The sequence below is a fragment of the Melospiza melodia genome, chromosome 19, assembly GCF_035770615.1.
Source record: "Melospiza melodia melodia isolate bMelMel2 chromosome 19, bMelMel2.pri, whole genome shotgun sequence".
Taxonomy (NCBI): domain Eukaryota; kingdom Metazoa; phylum Chordata; class Aves; order Passeriformes; family Passerellidae; genus Melospiza; species Melospiza melodia.
This window is the reverse complement of record NC_086212.1, coordinates 8,097,763-8,113,678: the sequence shown is the minus strand read 5'-3', so window position 1 is coordinate 8,113,678 and position 15,916 is coordinate 8,097,763. Positions and strand designations below refer to the sequence as shown.

The 15,916-nt window shown below is 67.7% G+C and overlaps 2 protein-coding genes across 4 annotated transcripts in view; both read left to right on the top strand.

Moving 5' to 3' along the window:
• Positions 1-1,066: 1,066 nt before the first annotated feature.
• Positions 1,067-5,794, top strand: MMP9 (matrix metallopeptidase 9). The gene is made up of 13 exons (XM_063172301.1): positions 1,067-1,301; positions 1,504-1,742; positions 2,237-2,385; positions 2,558-2,686; positions 2,769-2,942; positions 3,018-3,191; positions 3,311-3,484; positions 3,621-3,776; positions 3,865-4,165; positions 4,288-4,427; positions 4,538-4,688; positions 4,819-4,922; positions 5,202-5,794. The coding sequence occupies exons 1-13, from the start codon at positions 1,161-1,163 to the stop codon at positions 5,309-5,311; spliced, it is 2,142 nt and encodes a 713-aa protein (XP_063028371.1). The 5' UTR covers positions 1,067-1,160; the 3' UTR covers positions 5,312-5,794.
• An 849-nt stretch (positions 5,795-6,643) lies between these two features.
• The window catches only part of SLC12A5 (solute carrier family 12 member 5), a 31,697-nt gene continuing 22,424 nt past the window's right edge, over positions 6,644-15,916 (top strand). For 2 of the 3 annotated variants that reach the window (XM_063172299.1, XM_063172298.1), the window contains exon 1: positions 13,614-13,741. In XM_063172299.1, the coding sequence (XP_063028369.1) occupies positions 13,690-13,741 (52 nt within the window). In that variant the 5' untranslated portion in view covers positions 13,614-13,689. Of the gene's footprint in view, positions 6,744-13,613; positions 13,742-15,916 lie in introns of those variants that run through there. The other variant, XM_063172300.1, reaches the window with a different exon arrangement.

The window sequence follows — 15,916 nt, the reverse complement described above, 5'->3', positions numbered from 1 at the left end:
GAGCTGGGAGGACAGGCACTAACAGCAATGGGGTGAACAGGAGGATCCTCCTGATGAAGCCAGCTGAGCTTCATGGGGCTGAGCTTGCTGGGGCTCAGGGGGTTTGTGAGGGCTGGGGCAGGGGATCTGCTCTGGGACCTGTGTCTCAGCAGCCTCGCTGGGCTGCACCAGTGCTCCCTCCCCCCCGCTGACGCTGCGCCTTCTTCCCTGCCATCTGTTTTCTCCTCGCTCCTCATCCCTGTTTGCTTTCCCCTTCACTGCTCTCGTTCCCACAAGCGTCGGCACTTTGGGAGAAGCAGGAAAACACCATCCCATGGCAAGGTCTGTGCTGTGCTGTGCTGGGTGGGAACCTGAGTCAGCAGCACCCTACAGAGCAGGGCAGCAAGGAGAGGGCACCCCTAATGTCCCAGGGCCCCAGGTGGAGCATTCCTGTGCCCAGGCATTGCCCCTGGTACCAGGAAGCTGTGCCATTCAGCTGCTGGCATTTGGGCTTGGGGTGAGGAGTCATGGGCATCTCCAATGCTGGAAACACTCTGACCCACTGGGGTGAGGAAGGATGTAGAGTCCTGGTGAGGGTGCAAGTTCCCAAATCCCAGGCAGGTGGGCTCCAGGTGCTGGGGCTCAGGTGGGGGTTCCACTGCCATCTGTCCCCATGCCCACCCACGTCCTTGTGGGTCTGGGTCCAGCACCATCAGCCCTTGGCCAGCCAAACTCAGTGTCAGCCGGGGTGATCCTGAGCACAGCGTCAGCTACAGGATCCTGAGCACCTGGCTGGCCTCCAGCGATGCCCTGCTGTCCCCACAGCTACCACGGTCCTGGGGCCAGCAGGGAGCAGGGCAGTGGCTGTGCGGGGCAGCCCCAGGGTGGCCGTTCAGAGCTGTGCTGTGGCCCGGAGCAGCTGCCCGGCCGCGGTCCATCCTGTCCTCGCGTGGCTGCGGAACGCGGCGTGTTTAGTAAACAAGGTGATGAAACAGTTAAGGCAGAGATGGAGTGTGCGTTTCGTCACCGTGGGAAGGGAGAAGGGAGCGTGAGTCGGCGCTGAGGGGTCTGAGGGTGACTCACTGCCCTCCCACCCCATAAATAGGAGCGGGTAGCCCGGCGGCACCCAGAGCAGACAGCGGGGACCAGCACCGCCACATCCCTCCTGTCACCGCCGAGCCATGGCACTGCTCCTGGCCCCGCTTGTCGCCGGGCTGCTGGCCGTCTCCTGCTGGGCAGCCCCTCTCCAGGGCAAGCCGCAGGCGGTTGTCACCTTCCCGGGGGACCTGATCAGCACCCTGCCGGATCTACAGCTGGCAGAGGTGAGGGCAGCACGGCCCCGTGGTGCCCTCCTGGCACCCAATTTCCCAAGGGGGCACCCAGGCTGGCAGTGAGGGCTGCAGGCACGGCTTGAGAGCTGTCGTTCTCCTTGAGCTCAGGGAGGGACCCAGGCTGGGATGGGTGCCGGGGCTGCTGGAGCCCCCTCGTGCCTCGCTCACCCCTCTGGCTGCCTTCCCTCCACAGCGCTACCTGCAGAGGTTCGGCTACACCACCGAGGCAGAGGCCAAGATTGGTGGCAGGCAGGTGTCCCTGGGCAAGGCACTGCTCAAGATGCAGAAGCAGCTGGGCCTGGAGGAGACGGGAGAGCTGGATGCTGCCACGCTGGAGGCCATGCGAGCCCCTCGCTGCGGCGTCCCTGACATAGGAACCTTCCTTACCTTTGAGGGGGACCTCAAGTGGGACCACACGGACCTGACTTACCGGTGAGTCTGCTCTGGAGATGAACCCTTGTGTCCCCAGGGTGATGGTCCCAGGAGAATGGAAAGCCTGAGGGACCGGGAGGCTGGCAGCCTCTGCTCAGCCCTTCTCCAGGCTTGCTGCTGCCTGTACAGCTGGGTCCCAGTGCTGCCAGGGCCAAGCTGGGATGGCAGCAGCATCTGCTCCCCAAGGCCCAGAAGAGCACCTGAGCCCTGGGTGAGGTCAAGGGTGGTGACTGCTATCATCTCTGAAGGTGGGGGTCTGCTCCTTCCCAGAACAGGGTCACTCCTGCATGAGGAGGGGAGCTCCTCATGGACCCTCTGCCTCCCTTCATGAGGAGGGGAGCTCCTCATGGACCCTCTGCCTCCCTGCATCAGGAGGGGAACTCCTCATTGACCCTCTGCCTCCCTGCATCAGGAGGGGAGCTGGCAGCACTGACCCTCTGCCTCCCTGCATGTGGAGGGGAGCTGGCAGCACTGACCCTCTGCCTCCCTGGCAGGGTGATGAACTACTCCCCCGACCTGGACCGTGCTGTGATCGATGACGCCTTCAGACGGGCGTTCCAAGTGTGGAGCGATGTGACCCCTCTCACCTTCACCCAGATATACAGCGGCGAGGCAGACATCATGATCATGTTTGGCAGCCAAGGTGATGTCCTTTGGGCAGGCAGGGAGTGAGGAGGGGCCTGGTGACGCATCCTGCCTGTGAGATCCTTGCCCCATGTCTCCTTGGGCTGTGCCCAGAGTCCCCCTGCCCCCAAATGTGCTGGGGATGTGAGGGCTCCTCTGGCGGGTCCAGCTGAGGGTGCTTTTCCCTGCAGAGCATGGGGACGGGTACCCCTTCGACGGCAAGGATGGGCTCCTGGCCCACGCCTTTCCCCCGGGCCAGGGCATCCAGGGCGATGCCCACTTTGACGACGATGAGTTCTGGACACTGGGAACTGGCTTAGGTAAGGGCAGGGTGTGCTGGGCTGGGGGGGGTCTGGTGGTGCCAACTGCAGCAGCAGCATTGAGCTGCCCCTCTCTGAGCAGTGGTGAAGACCCGCCACGGGAATGCCAATGGAGCCGAATGCCACTTCCCCTTCATCTTCGAGGGCCACTCCTACTCCCGGTGCACCACGGAGGGGCGCAAGGATGGGCTGCCCTGGTGCGCCACCACCCCCAACTACGACCGGGATAAGAAATACGGCTTCTGCCCCAGCGAGCGTGAGTAGTGGTGACCATAACCCCTGCCCAGCCCCACAGTGCCTGGGGCCCTCCTCACTCTCCCTCACCCCACAGTCCTCTACACCAATGGTGGCAACAGCGATGGAGCCCCCTGTGTCTTCCCCTTCGTCTTTGAGGGCACCTCCTATGATGCCTGCACCACAGACGGGCGCTCCGATGGCTACCGCTGGTGTGCCACCACCTCCAGCTTCGACCAGGACAAGAAATACGGCTTCTGCCCCAACCGAGGTGCCAGCAGGGAGGGGGGCACGCAGGGGAGGGGGGGGCATGAGGGGTCTCAGCATTGTCCTGGGTGCTGGCCAGTGCAGCCAGGGGCCAGGGAGAGCCTCACTGACACTTTGCTGCAGACACGGCGGTGATCGGTGGCAACTCCCAGGGGGACCCGTGTGTCTTTCCCTTCACCTTCCTGGGACAGTCCTACAGTGCCTGCACCAGCCAGGGCCGGCAGGATGGCAAGCTCTGGTGTGCCACCACCAGCAACTATGACACCGACAAGAAGTGGGGCTTCTGCCCTGACAGAGGTACTGCCTGTGCTCCCCTTTGTGCCTCTCAGACCCATGGCATATTGTCACACTCCTTGTGGGGACCACAGTCTCTGGATGGTGTGTCCTGCCCTGTTGTGGCCCACCAGGCACTTAGGCCAGTGTTTTCTCCCAGGTTACAGCATCTTTCTGGTGGCTGCCCATGAGTTTGGACACTCACTGGGTCTGGACCACTCCAGCGTGCGTGAGGCCCTGATGTACCCCATGTACAGTTACATCCAGGACTTCCAGCTGCACCCCGATGATGTCCAGGGCATCCAGTACCTCTATGGTGAGCAGCTGCACTGCAGCTGGGTGCATTGGGTGTCCTGCAGCACCAAGCTGATCCCAGCCTCGTGCCCTCCCTTGTATTCACTCAGGTCGTGGCTCTGGCCCTAAACCCACTGCACCTGCACCTGCTCCCACTGAGGAGCCCCAGCCTCTGCCCACTGAGGAGCCCGAGCCCATGCCCACTGAGGAGCCCGAGCCCATGCCCACTGAGGAGCCCGAGCCCATGCCCACAGAGGCTGGCAGCACCTCCACCACTGAGGAAGAGGAGGAGACGACACCAGAGCCCACAGTTGGACCCATTCCTGTGGACCCCAGCCGGGATGCCTGCATGGAGAGGAACTTTGATGCTATCACAGAGATCAATGGGGAACTGTACTTCTTCAAGGATGGGTGAGTGGCAGCATCTGGCACCTCCTGCCCTGGTGAGGCGGCATGTGGGGGAACACAGAGATATGGGGGGGGACAGGCTGTGGCAGACTGAGGTGATCAGGACAGCTCATTTTCCCCACCAGGAAATACTGGACCTACTCATCCTTCTGGAAATCGGGCATCCAGGGTGCCTTCTCTGTTGCTGATACCTGGCCTGGCCTCCCAGACACCATCGATGCTGTTTTCCAGGATTTGCTCACCAAGAGGGTCTTTTTCTTTGCTGGTGAGCTCTGCCCCCCCTACCCTCGCCCAGTCCCACGGGCACAGGGAGGAGCCCGGTGAAGCCTGGGAGCTCCCAGGGCTGTCTGACACCCCCACTATCTCCCACTGCAGGTCGGCAGTTCTGGGTGTTTTCTGGGAAGAGCGCGCTGGGCCCCCGGGGGATCGAGAAGTTGGGTATAGGGAAGGAAGCCGGCCGCCTCTCGGGGGCCCTGCAGCGGGGCCGCGGCAAAGTGCTGCTCTTCAGCGGGGAGAGCTACTGGAGGTGAGCGGGGCCGGAGAGCAGCAGCGCTGGAGAGCAGCAGCGCTGGAGAGCAGCAGCGCCCGCCTGAGCCCTGGCCAGGGACTGGGAGGGGGTTCCCAGCAGCCCTGAGCGCGGCTCTGCTCTCCCACAGGCTGGATGTGAAGGTTCAGAGGGTGGACAAGGGCTACCCCCGTGCCACCGACGATGTCTTCACCGGCGTCCCCCTGGATGCACGCAATGTGTTCCTGTACCAAGGTGAGCGGGACCTGGCGGGTGGGTGCTGTGTGTTCAGGCCTGGGCTGCCTGAGCCTCTCAGGCATTGCTCTGGCTCCTGCTCGGGATGCTCGGGTGTGGGGAATGGCTCTGGGACAGGGCATGCCATCAGCCCCATGGGTCCTTGTGGTGGAGCTGGCAGGGTGCCAGCAAGGTGCAGGGTGTCATGTGCTTGTGCTGCTTGGGCAGCCACCAGGATGGATCTTTGTATGGCCAAACTCCTGCTGACCCTCCCTTCCCTCCATCCCCCTCCTTGCCCAGGCAAGTACCACTTCTGCCGGGGCAGCTTCTACTGGAGGATGACACCGCGCTACCAGGTGGACAGGGTGGGCTACGTCAAGTATGACATCCTGCAGTGTCCCCAGAACTGAAGGCCTGACCAGCCACCAGCTCTGCCAGCGCTGCTCCCTGCCCACTGCTCCCAACCTGCGGGCTCCTGTCTCACGGACTGACCCCTGGGAGCCTTGTGGCCGTGGGTAGCCCCAGATGAGATCACCATCTTCCTGGAAGAAAGGGGCAGGGGGTCCTCACCTCCTGGGAGCTGCCCAGCCTGGAGAGCCCCAGCTGGGGAGAAGGACTCTTGCCACAGCTGGCATTGTGCCACTCCTGCCAGTGCCAGCTCCACTGCACAGAGGCGTTTGTCTGGTGCAAACCGCACATGGATTCGAGACAAATTTGTCTTTTTCCTGAGCCAGCGATGCCAGGTCAGGCTGAGCCCCACTGGGAGCTGGCGTCTGGGGTCACACCAGGGTGGGACACAGGGTTTTGCCTACTCCTGCCCACTGTCCACTCTGCCAACCACCCCCTCTGCCAATTGCCTGCCCATTTGTAATAAAGACAATTCTTTGGACACAGGCTCGAGTGCTCTATCAGCTGTTGGGACCGTGGTTTGGAGAACTCCCATGTGCTGGGAGCATCATCCTCCCCCAGCCCCGGGGGTGCCCGCACCAGTGGGCATGGGGGCTCTGTGGGGGGACTGTCCCCAAATCCCCCTTTGCTAAGGACTCTGGATCCTGCAGGCACACTGAGTCCAATGGGGAATGATGTGTCTCGGTCCCACCATTGTCCACCACCGGCCCTACGCCAGGGGCGGCACCCCTGCCCCGACTGGCCGGACCTCCCAAGCCTTGGCTCCGCATAATCCTCCACCCACCGCCCCCCCTGCGCTCCACCTTTGCACCGAGATGAGGAGCGGGCGGTTGTCGCCGCTTGTGGCCGGCACTCGGCGTGTGACCGAAGTCCCCAGTGCAGCTGAGACCCCGCCGCGGGCTGGCCCCGTGGCTCCCCCCGGGCCCGGTCTGTCCCTGCGTGGCCGCACAGCGCGGCGGCAGCGCCAGGGCCGGGATCGTGCCCGAGGGTGCCCGGGTCCGGGCAGGGTGGGGCAGCCGCAACTCCGGGGCTGTAATTAGCTGTAATTAGCGGCCGCGGCTCCGGACAGGGCGGGGGCAGAGCGCGGCCCCCTCCGGTCCCGTTGGGGCACGGTCCCAGCACCCCCAGTTCGGCGGCGGCCGTGGGACCGACCGGGCGTGGCGGAGCGGTCCGGTCCCGTCGAACCGAGCCGAGCCGAGCCGAGCCGGACCGGGCCGAACGGGGCCGAACCGAGCCGAGCGGAGCGGGGCCGAGCCGATCCGCTCGGACTGGAGCCAGCCCTGCGGCCGCGGGGGCGGCGCGGCGGGCGGTGCCGCGGGCACTAGGACCCCGGTCAGCGCCCGCCGGGGCCGCGCTCAGCCACCGCCGGGGCCGGAGCCACTTGTGGCGACGACGGGGCCATGAGCGGGCGGTTCACCGTCACCGGCGGCGGGGGTGAGCGCCGGGGGCGAGGGGGGCCCGGGGAGGCTCCGGAGCGGGACACGGTCCACGATGAGGATCCGGGGGGCAGGACAGGCTCCGCGGGGAGGGTCCGCGAGAAGGGTCCGCGGGGAGGGCCGGGCTGTCGGGACACCGTGAGGGTGCGGAGCTGCGGTCGGTCTGGCCCCTCGGAGCAGGGCAGACCCCCGGGGTAGGGATGGCTCGGAGCTGCGGGAGCCGGAGATGGGAGGTGCAGAGCAGGGAGTGGGGCTCAGCCGCCCTCCCGGGCAGGACCCCTCGTCTCGGACTCTTCCCCGCGGCCACCTCAGCTCCTCAGGGAGCTCCCCCTGTTCCGTCCCCATACCGGGGGCTGTTGGAGCGAGGTCCTGCTGATGCCGGACCGGCAGCGGGATGGAGCGGGGTTACAGCTGTGGGTCAGCTGTGGGTGCGGGTCACATACTGCTCCCCAGGGAGCCGCGGTGGAGGGTGCTTGCTGCCCAGCAGGGAAAGGGCAAGCTGTGGCCAGCCCTGAGATGCAGCAGTGCCCACCGGGCTGCCATGGGCACAGGCGCTGGAGCCGGCAGCCATCGCTCGTGGCGCCCAGGGGACGTGGCGGTGGGGCTCTGCTGTCACCGGAGCCGTATCGATCCCAGAAAACCGGCCGACAGCAGCACCGGAGCTGTGCTGCCGGAGCTGTGACCTTGCACCCTCGGCGAAGGGCGCGGGTGGGAGGCGCGAGCAGCCGGACGGACACCACGGCCCCCGGGCTGGGCTGTGCCTCTGGCAGCAGGCTCTGGCCTTTGGGGCCCTGTCTAGGATCACACTGTCGTGGGTGATGTAGGGCTGCGTCCAGTGGCGAGGGGATGCGGGGCCACTTGTCACTTTATGGCAGCTGGGCCAGCTGGGCCTGGCCTGTGGGCTGTGTTGGGGTGGAGCGGACCGTGATGAGCCAGGGCTGAATTCTGGGGCCCTCCAGGAACAGCTCCTCGGTTTGGCAGCCAGTCTGCTGGTGGGGGCCTGCAGGGAGCAGGCGTGGGCATGCTGAGAGGCCGTGGTGGCACCAAGGGACACATCCTTCTGGCTGAGCTGTGACCTTGCGCCCTCCCAGAGGACAGCCGGTGGCAGGTCCTGCTGGAGGTGCCCTGTTTTGGGGGGTGGTCACGGCTGTGGCAGGGTGGCTCCTTAGGGCTTGCCAGCGTTCAGGGGTTCCTCACATCCCGCATTTCTCCACAGTGCTGGGACCATGGATGCCGCCTCTCGGGGGGATGGATGGGAGGGGGGGTGCATGGGGTTGCAGGACTGGCAGGGGCTGTGGATGGCAGGAGCTCTGGACAGCAGTGATCCAGAAGAGACTCGGCCCTGGGCGAACGCTTGGTGTTACCTGACCCCACGTCAGTGTCACGCGTGGGGACAGAGTGACGGAGACCCCGGGGACCTCGGGGCGCTGCGGGAGCGAAGGCCGCAGCCGGCCGTGCTGCCGGGGCGGTGCGGGGACCCCCGGCCAGCTGCAGGGCCCCTGCTGCTCCGTGAGCCGGCGCCGTGCTCGGGGCGCCTTGTGGCTGCCGGGGCCGCCCTTTGGGAAGGCCCTGCCCGGGAGCGGCCCCAGGCGGGAGGTGCTGAGGGGGGATCTCAGCCCCGGGCACGGGCGGCGGCGGAACGGGACCGCCCGGTGCGGGCGGGGCAGGGTACGGACAGGGCGCCGCCGCGGGGCCTCGGGGCCGGGGGCAGGTCCCTGCAGGAGCACGGTGGATCCAGGGCTTGGCCCGGGAAATGGGATCCGTGCGGGCGGCGGCGGGGGCGGACGGGGCTGCGCGGGGTCTTGGCGGGGTCCGTGCGGGTCCGTGCGGGCGGCGGCGGGGGCGGACCGGGCTGCGCGGGGCCGCCAGGGGGCGATAACGGGACGGGACGGCTCCGGTGGGGGCGTGTCCCTCCCGGCCCCGCCCCCGCGGCCCCGCCCCGCCCCGGGGCTCGCCGGTGCCGCCGTCCCGCGGGGACCCGGTCCCGCCAGGAGCGCAGCGCGGCCCGGCCCCGCGGCACCGGGGATCGATGTGCTCCAACCGGGACCCACCGTGGGGCTGGGGCTCCCCCGCGGAGGGGCTGCACGGGGGGCGGCTGCCCCGGTGCCCAGTGCGCTGCCCGTGGGGCACCCGCCCTGGCCCGAGAGGGCCCCGGAGCATCCCCAGCGCGCAGCCCCTCCGTGTCCCGAGCGGTCGGGCTCGGCGGCAGTAGCCATGGCAACCAACCAGTTACGGAGCCTCTCGTTGCCATGGAAACCGGTCCCGGTGTCACCCGTGCCGTGGCTCTCGGTGCTGGGGGGGATCAGCGCCTCTCTCGGCCCCCCTGGGGGCTCTGGGCTCACGGGGCTGTGGGCCACGAGCCATGGACGAGGCTCTGTGGGGCAGCTGGGTGAGGCTGGCCCCAGGTGCGAGGTGAGGCCCTGAGGGGGCTTGGGGACAGCAGGGCCCCCCCAGCCCTGGCTGCACCCCTGCAGTGCCCCTGCCGAGGGGCCAGGACACAAGGGAGGGGACAGGGGCGCTCGGGCACCGTGCCAGAGGGGTACGTGTGAGGGACAGGGGCTGCTAAGGAGGCTCCCCCAGCCCTCCCGTCCCCTCCTGCCCCCTCGCTGACACTCAGGCCAGGTTTGTGGCAGTCTGGGTGCCCTTGGGGTATCATTAGATGAGGCAGGGGTGTGCAGCAGTTGGAGGCTGATGATGTGGGGGGGTGGGATGCTGCCAAGGGGCTGGAGCAGCCGAAGCCCCATCAGTACCTTCCCAAGGAGTCTCCATGCCACTGAACACACCACAGGTGCTTCAGTGGGGTGCCACAGTGGAGGTCTTTGCACAGGCTGTGGGGCTGGATGAGGGGTGCCGTGTGGGGCACAGAGCACTCGAGTGCCTCATCAGCTGATCCTGCACCCAAACCCTTCTGGCAGCAGCTGGCAAGTGGCCGTGCAGCTGCTCCTCGGCCATCACTGGCCCTCTGGCCACGGCTCAGCAGTGGCTGCCTGCAATCCCCAGGGTACTGCAACTGGCACAGGGCTGCCTGGGGGCTCCTCAGCTGCAGGGCCTGGTGGGAGGAGGCTCTTCTGCTGCTGATCCCTGTGCCAGGCTGCCCGGCCGCCCACTGGCGTGGCCCTGCTGCTGGCAAGACATCTGGGCAAGGGCAGCTGGGGACGCTGCGCCAGCTGTGCTGGGCTCGTGTGACGCAGGAGCTCTCAACCCTGCCCCACGGTCTGTGCCATCCCTGCCCCACGGCCTGTGCCAGCCCTGCCCCACTGCCTGTGCCAGCCCTGCCCCATGGCCTGTGCCATCCCTCCCCCACGGGCTGTGCCAGCCCTGCCCCACAGCCTGTGCCAGCCCTGTCTCACGGCCTGTGCCATCCCTGCCCCACAGCCTGTGCCAGCCCTGTCCCATGGTCTGTGCCATCCCTGCCCCACGGCCTGTGCCATCCCTGCCCCATGGCCTGTGCCATCCCTGCCCCATGGCCTGTGCCAGCCCTGCCCCACGGCCTGTGCCAGCCCTGCCCCATGGCCTGTGCCAGCCCTGCCCCACGGCCTGTGCCAGCCCTGTCTCACGGCTTGTGCCATCCCTGCCCCACAGCCTGTGCCATCCCTGCCCCATGGCCTGTGCCATCCCTGCCCCACGGCCTGTGCCATCCCTGCCCCACGGCCTGTGCCATCCCTGCCCCACTGCCTGTGCCAGCCCTGCCCCACGGGCTGTGCCATCCCTGCCCCATGGTCTGTGCCATCCCTGTCCCATGGTCTGTGCCATCCCTGTCCCATGGTCTGTGCCAGCCCTGCCCCACGGTCTGTGCCAGCCCTGCCCCACGGCCTGTGCCAGCCCTGCCCCACTGCTGCCCTTCTGCTCTCAGCCCCAGCAGCTGCAGTGCCTCCCGTGGCTCCCCACCCAGCCCCACAGGACACTGCACCTCCCTCCATGTCCTGTCGTGCTGCTGCAGCTGGAGTCAAGTCCCAGCTGGTGCCAGCTCTGGGCTCTGCTTTTGCCCCGTGCTGGTGGCAGGGCCCTGGCCCGTCTGGATGGAGAACAGGAGCACTCCATCCTGCCAAGGTGCTGCAGGATGTGTTGCCCCCGGGCTCCTGGGGCTGTCAGGACAGTGTGGTGAGGGCACATTGTGATGCCAACCCGCTGCTACGATATTTGGCACACGGCCCTTCTGCTCTGCTGCATCTCCATCATCTTGGGGTCTCTCCTGCCCCAGGTCTTCTTTTCCCTAGGAGCTGCTTGTCCCCGTGCCTCAAGCCCTCAGAGTGGGGTGTCCCACGCTGGTGGGATGTGCACGGGCAGACTGTTGGCAGTGCCCAGGGATCACAGCGGGCAGTGCAATGTGCTGACCAGCATCTCCAGAGCACAGCCGCCCTCCCTGCCCGTGTGGCACGCTGCCAGGCTGCCCGCTCCCTGCCCTCAGGAGGTTTCCCAGTGACTCCAGCACGTGTCTCGCTCCTGGGAGGTTTGACCGCTGCTGGTAATAGGACAGGCAAGGGCTGTGTGGCCAGCAGCCAGGATTCCTGCCCTGGGAATGTCTGTGAGAACGGTTCCCCCCACCCAGGCTCTGTGCAGAGGGGTCTGGGGCATTCTCAGGAGTCTCTGCAGGGGTACAGGACCCTTTGCAGGGATGATTCTTGGCTTGGCCGCTCTCCGTCGTCATTCCTGGGCAGCCTCTTGCCGTTAAGTGGGGCACTGATGCTCTGCCTGGCCTGCTGCCAGCATCCTGCCTGCTACTCCGACTCAGGGGCCACTTGCAGTTGATCCCCCACTCCATGGCCAGGGAAAAGTGTCACTCTTCCTCTTTCCCCATGCCCTCATGCTGCCTGCAGCCCTACTGCAAGCAATGCAAGGGCATGGATGATGCCCAAACCGTGCCAGACCTCTCTCCTTTCGACACACTGCACCACATACCCCAGTCAGGGGCGTTTTGGCCAGGGTTAATGCCAGTGCTCTGCTGGGGAATCAAGCCCCCTCAGTCTCCTCTGCCTCAGAGACACTCTCAGTTGCCCCCACAGGCTGGTGGGACCCTGCGCTCAGGATAAGCCAATGCAGTCTTGATAGCGTAGCCCACTGTGCTGCCGTCAAATCCCAACCCCTGAAATGGAGCCATAATCCAGGGATTAGGGGATTAGTGGTCTTTCACGTGCTCCCTCCCCCGCATCTGTTTTAGTAGGAAAATCCCTCTTGTGCCGAGCCCACGCGCTGTGGCCTCCTGCAAAAAACCACCCTGTGCTGCTTGGCACTCACCATGGCCGGCTGGACCCTGGCCTGCTGCCCTTCTGGCCAGCCACAGCCCCTTTGGGGGGATTGGGGGTGCCCTCTGACCCCCCAGATCGGCATGGGACAGTGGTTTTGTCCACTGCATCCTGTCTGCGGCCCCTTTCTTCCAGTCCCAACCCTTGGGAGCGGACCAGCCCCTTTGCTCCAGCGCTGGCTGCTGCTCAGGGCTGAGGGGTGCAGGTGTGAGGGGTTGGTGCTGCTGCAGCAGGATGGGGCAGCCCCCTGTGGTGACTGCCATGCAGAGTCCTGGGCAGGGGCTGCCCACCCTGAGCTGCCCACCCTGCACTGCCCATCCTCTCTGCATCCCTCCTGTGCCACTCTCCATGGAGCTGGGGCTGTGCTGCTGCAGCTCCCCGGGGATGCCAGGTGCCAGGTCCTGGCAGGGAGGGATCGGTGCTGCCTGCAGGGCTGGGGTGAGGGGTCTGAGCCTCTCTCCTGGCCGCGAGGTCAGGCCGGGGAGCACCCGCGCTGCGGAGCAGCTGGCTCCACACCAGGAGAAAGTAAACAATTAATTACAGCCGTCAAGAAGTAACTGAGGCCAGCGGGCTGTCATGATCTCAGCCTGTGCTGGAGGAGATGCCGGGAGCTGCAGCCAGCTCCGGTTGGGGGATCCTCCCGAATTAAGTGCATGAGAGAACAGGGGGCTTCAGGCAGCCTTGCAGGGTCCCTCTACAGCCCCAGCTCGAGGGTGGCCTGTGCCCTGGCCCTGTGGGTGACAGCTGCAAGAGCTGGGGCCTCCATAGACGGCACAGGGCCTTGGGATTCTGGCCCCATTGCAACCCTTCTGCAGGTCTGAGAAGGTTGCTACGGGTGTGATCTTGGCCCCCTGGTCACCAGGGGAGGTGACATCAAGCCTGCTCCCCTCTGCAGGCAGCGTTCCCTGCCCTGCAGGTCAGCTGGGCACAGCAGGGTCAATCACCTCTGCCGTCCCGCCAGTGGGGTGGTCTGGACGTGTCCCCCTTTCCCAGGTGCCCTGGTTTGTCCTGCTACTGGGGCAGGGGTCTCCATCCTTGGCCGAGGCCCTGATGCCCACAGAGGGGTCCCCTGCATGCCGTGCTGCTCCCCAACCGGGAGCCGCCCCCGCCCGGTAGCCGCCCGTGGCGGGGCAGGGGCTGCCGTGATCCCGGGCCTCAGCCGCCTCTCCTGTGTCGGTCCCGCAGTCACAGGTTCTGCCCCTCTGTGCAGCCCGAGTGTGTTCCCGGTCCCGAGGCTGCGCCGGGGTCCGGGCCGGGAGCTGGTGTGGGCTGCGGGGGTGGCGGCGGCCGCGGGGCCGGTGCCGGTGCGGAGTGCGGGGGCTGGGGGCGGGGTTCGGGGTCGGTGCGGTTGCGGGGCCGTCCCGTCCCGTCCCGCCCGCCCCAGCCGGGCCCGCAGCGCTGCCCTAGTTCCCCCCCACGCCTGGCGCAGCCGGGAGGCGGCCCCGCTCCGCTCGCTCCTCTCGGTGCCCCCCCGCGCCGCCGCGCCCCCCCCTCCCCGCCGCGGCGGGGGCAATGCCTCCCGCATACGTGATGAAGCGGGCGGCCGGGCTGGGCTCCGCCGGCAGCAGCCGTGAGCCGTGAGCCCGGGCGCCTCCGCACTGCAGCCCCCTCCCACCGGCGCGGGGGGCGGCGCGGGGACGCGGCTGCTGCGGAGCGAGAGCTCCAGCTCCGGCGGCAGCGAGCGGCCGCGGCACCGGCGCCATGCTGAACAACCTGACCGACTGCGAGGACGGCGACGGCGGCGCCAGCCAAGGTGAGGCACCGGCATCGGCACCGACGAGCGGGACAGCGGCACGGCCCGGGCCGGGGGCGGGCGCGGGGCAGGAGCGGCGCGGGGCCGGGGGCAGCGGGGGCTGAGGGTGCCGCGCCGCGGGGCGAGCGGGGGCACCGGCACCGACACCGGCCGCGACGGCGGCTCTCGGCCGGCGGCCCCGCGGGGCTGCGGCGGGCGGTGCGGGGATGCTCCCGCTCCCGGCGCCTCCGCGCAGCCCCGGCCGCGCTCCCGCCGCTGCGGCAGCCCCGGGAAGCGGCGGTGCGGCCGAGCGGTGCGGGGCTCGCCGAGGAGCCTCCTCCCGGGCGGGGGCTGCTTGCTGTGCTCCGAGCGACCCTGCGGGGCTGGCCCCGCCGCTTCCCGGACAGCCCCCGCCGGTCGCCGCACCGGTCCCGCTCCCGCCCGCCCGGGATCCCCGCAAGGGTCCCGCCACCTATCAGCCGGCCCCCCACCCCTGCCTCCCGCATCTCCGCTGCAGCCCCCCCAGCCCTCCCTGCTGCCGCCCCCCACCTCCGGCTGCCGCCCCCCCATCTCTCCATATCGCCTCTCTCACCCCCGCTGCCCTCCCCCCATTCCTCTCCTCTGCCGCCCCCCATCTCCGGCAGCCGCCTCCCCATCCCGGGCAGCCGCCCCCCGCTCCCTTCTCCGCTCCCGCCCCCCACTCCCTGCCCCCCTCCCGGGGCCGCTCCGCTGTCCGCGGTGCTGAAGTGGCCGCCCGGGCCCTGCTCTGCGCCCACAGGAGCCGTTCGCCCCGGGGCCGAGGGCAGCCGAGCCGGAGCGAGCCCAGCTGAGCCAAAGTGAGCCCTGTCATGCCGAGCCGAGCCGGTCCGGTGCAGTCCGTGGCGCGCCGCGCTGTGCCCCGTCCCGTTGCAGCCCTGGCGCAGGGCCGCTGTCCTCCGCCGGAGAGGGGCCGCTCGGCCCCGCGGCAGCCCCGCCACTGTTCCCGCTTTGGCCTCAGCCCCTCCCGGCACTACCGGGCTGTGTGAGGGTCCCCGTTCCTCACGGGGCCACGTCCAGCACCAGGCAGCACAGGCCTCGTTCTTGTGGGTGTTCCTGCCGGGTGCAAGGGTGGGCTGCAGCCAGGGGGATGCAGTGTGGGCACAGGAGGACTTGCACTGCCCCTCTGACCCTCCCAGACACCGCCAAGTCTCCTCTCCAGACCCCTGGCGGGGTCTGCCACAGCCCCGGCCGGCAGCGCATGGCTGGCTATGGCAGTGGCTGTGGGGTCCCGGCTGCCCACAGTGGGGCTCTGGGCACAGCCACAGACAGGCTCTGTGTATTCCTCTGCTCTGCCGACCCCAGTCTGTTTATTTGCTTGTTTATTTGCGGCTCCGCTCAAGGTCAGGGCTGGCAGGAGACTTTTGGGGGCACCTTGCCGGGCTGGGGTTGTCGCACTGGCCCCCAGCCGTGCCCTTCGCTGGGCACTTGCCCTCCCCTTGCCCTCTGCAGCACCAAGATCTCTCCCACTCGCCGATTTCCAACACGGCAGTGCCAGCGGCGTGGCAGCAGGCGGTGCAGCCATGCTGGGGTCTGGCAGGAGGGCTGGACACGGTGCCACTACAGATGGACCGGGCAGACTGTCCCTGGAGCTGCGCCTGCCGAGATGCTGCCCTGTGGGACAGTGGGTGTAGGGCTGGAGGAATCGGGGGTCTGGGGCACTTGGGGGAGCAGGGTTTGTCTGTAGGAAGGGGCTCAGCAGAGCTCCCCACACCTGTGACAATGGTGGTTGCAGGTGGTGGAGGGGTTGTCCCCCCATGCCAAGGGTCAGCTGAACTCCCATCGTGAGCTCTGTCTGCAGGGACCATGGAAAACCAGTCGGGTAGCAAAGCTGTTGAATGCCAGTGGGCCCCCTCCACATGTCCTGGCTGCTCCAGGGCCGGCTGTCCAGCAACTTGCCAAGCTCAGCACGACCACTGAAGCCCTGGGTGCCACTTAGGCCTTATGTGTCAGAAAGGTCAGCAGTGTCCCCACTCGGGTCGTGCTCTGGACAGCACATGTGAGCCGCATGACAGTGGCTGGAAGGGCTCCGGCCCCAGCAGCCCAGCAAGGGCTGGACCCTCTGGGGAGATGCTGGGAGTGGGGAGCAGGCAGGGCAGGGCTGCTGCCTGCAGTGTCCGGGCTGGCACCTTGCACTGCTCTGGTTGGGGTGTTGGGATG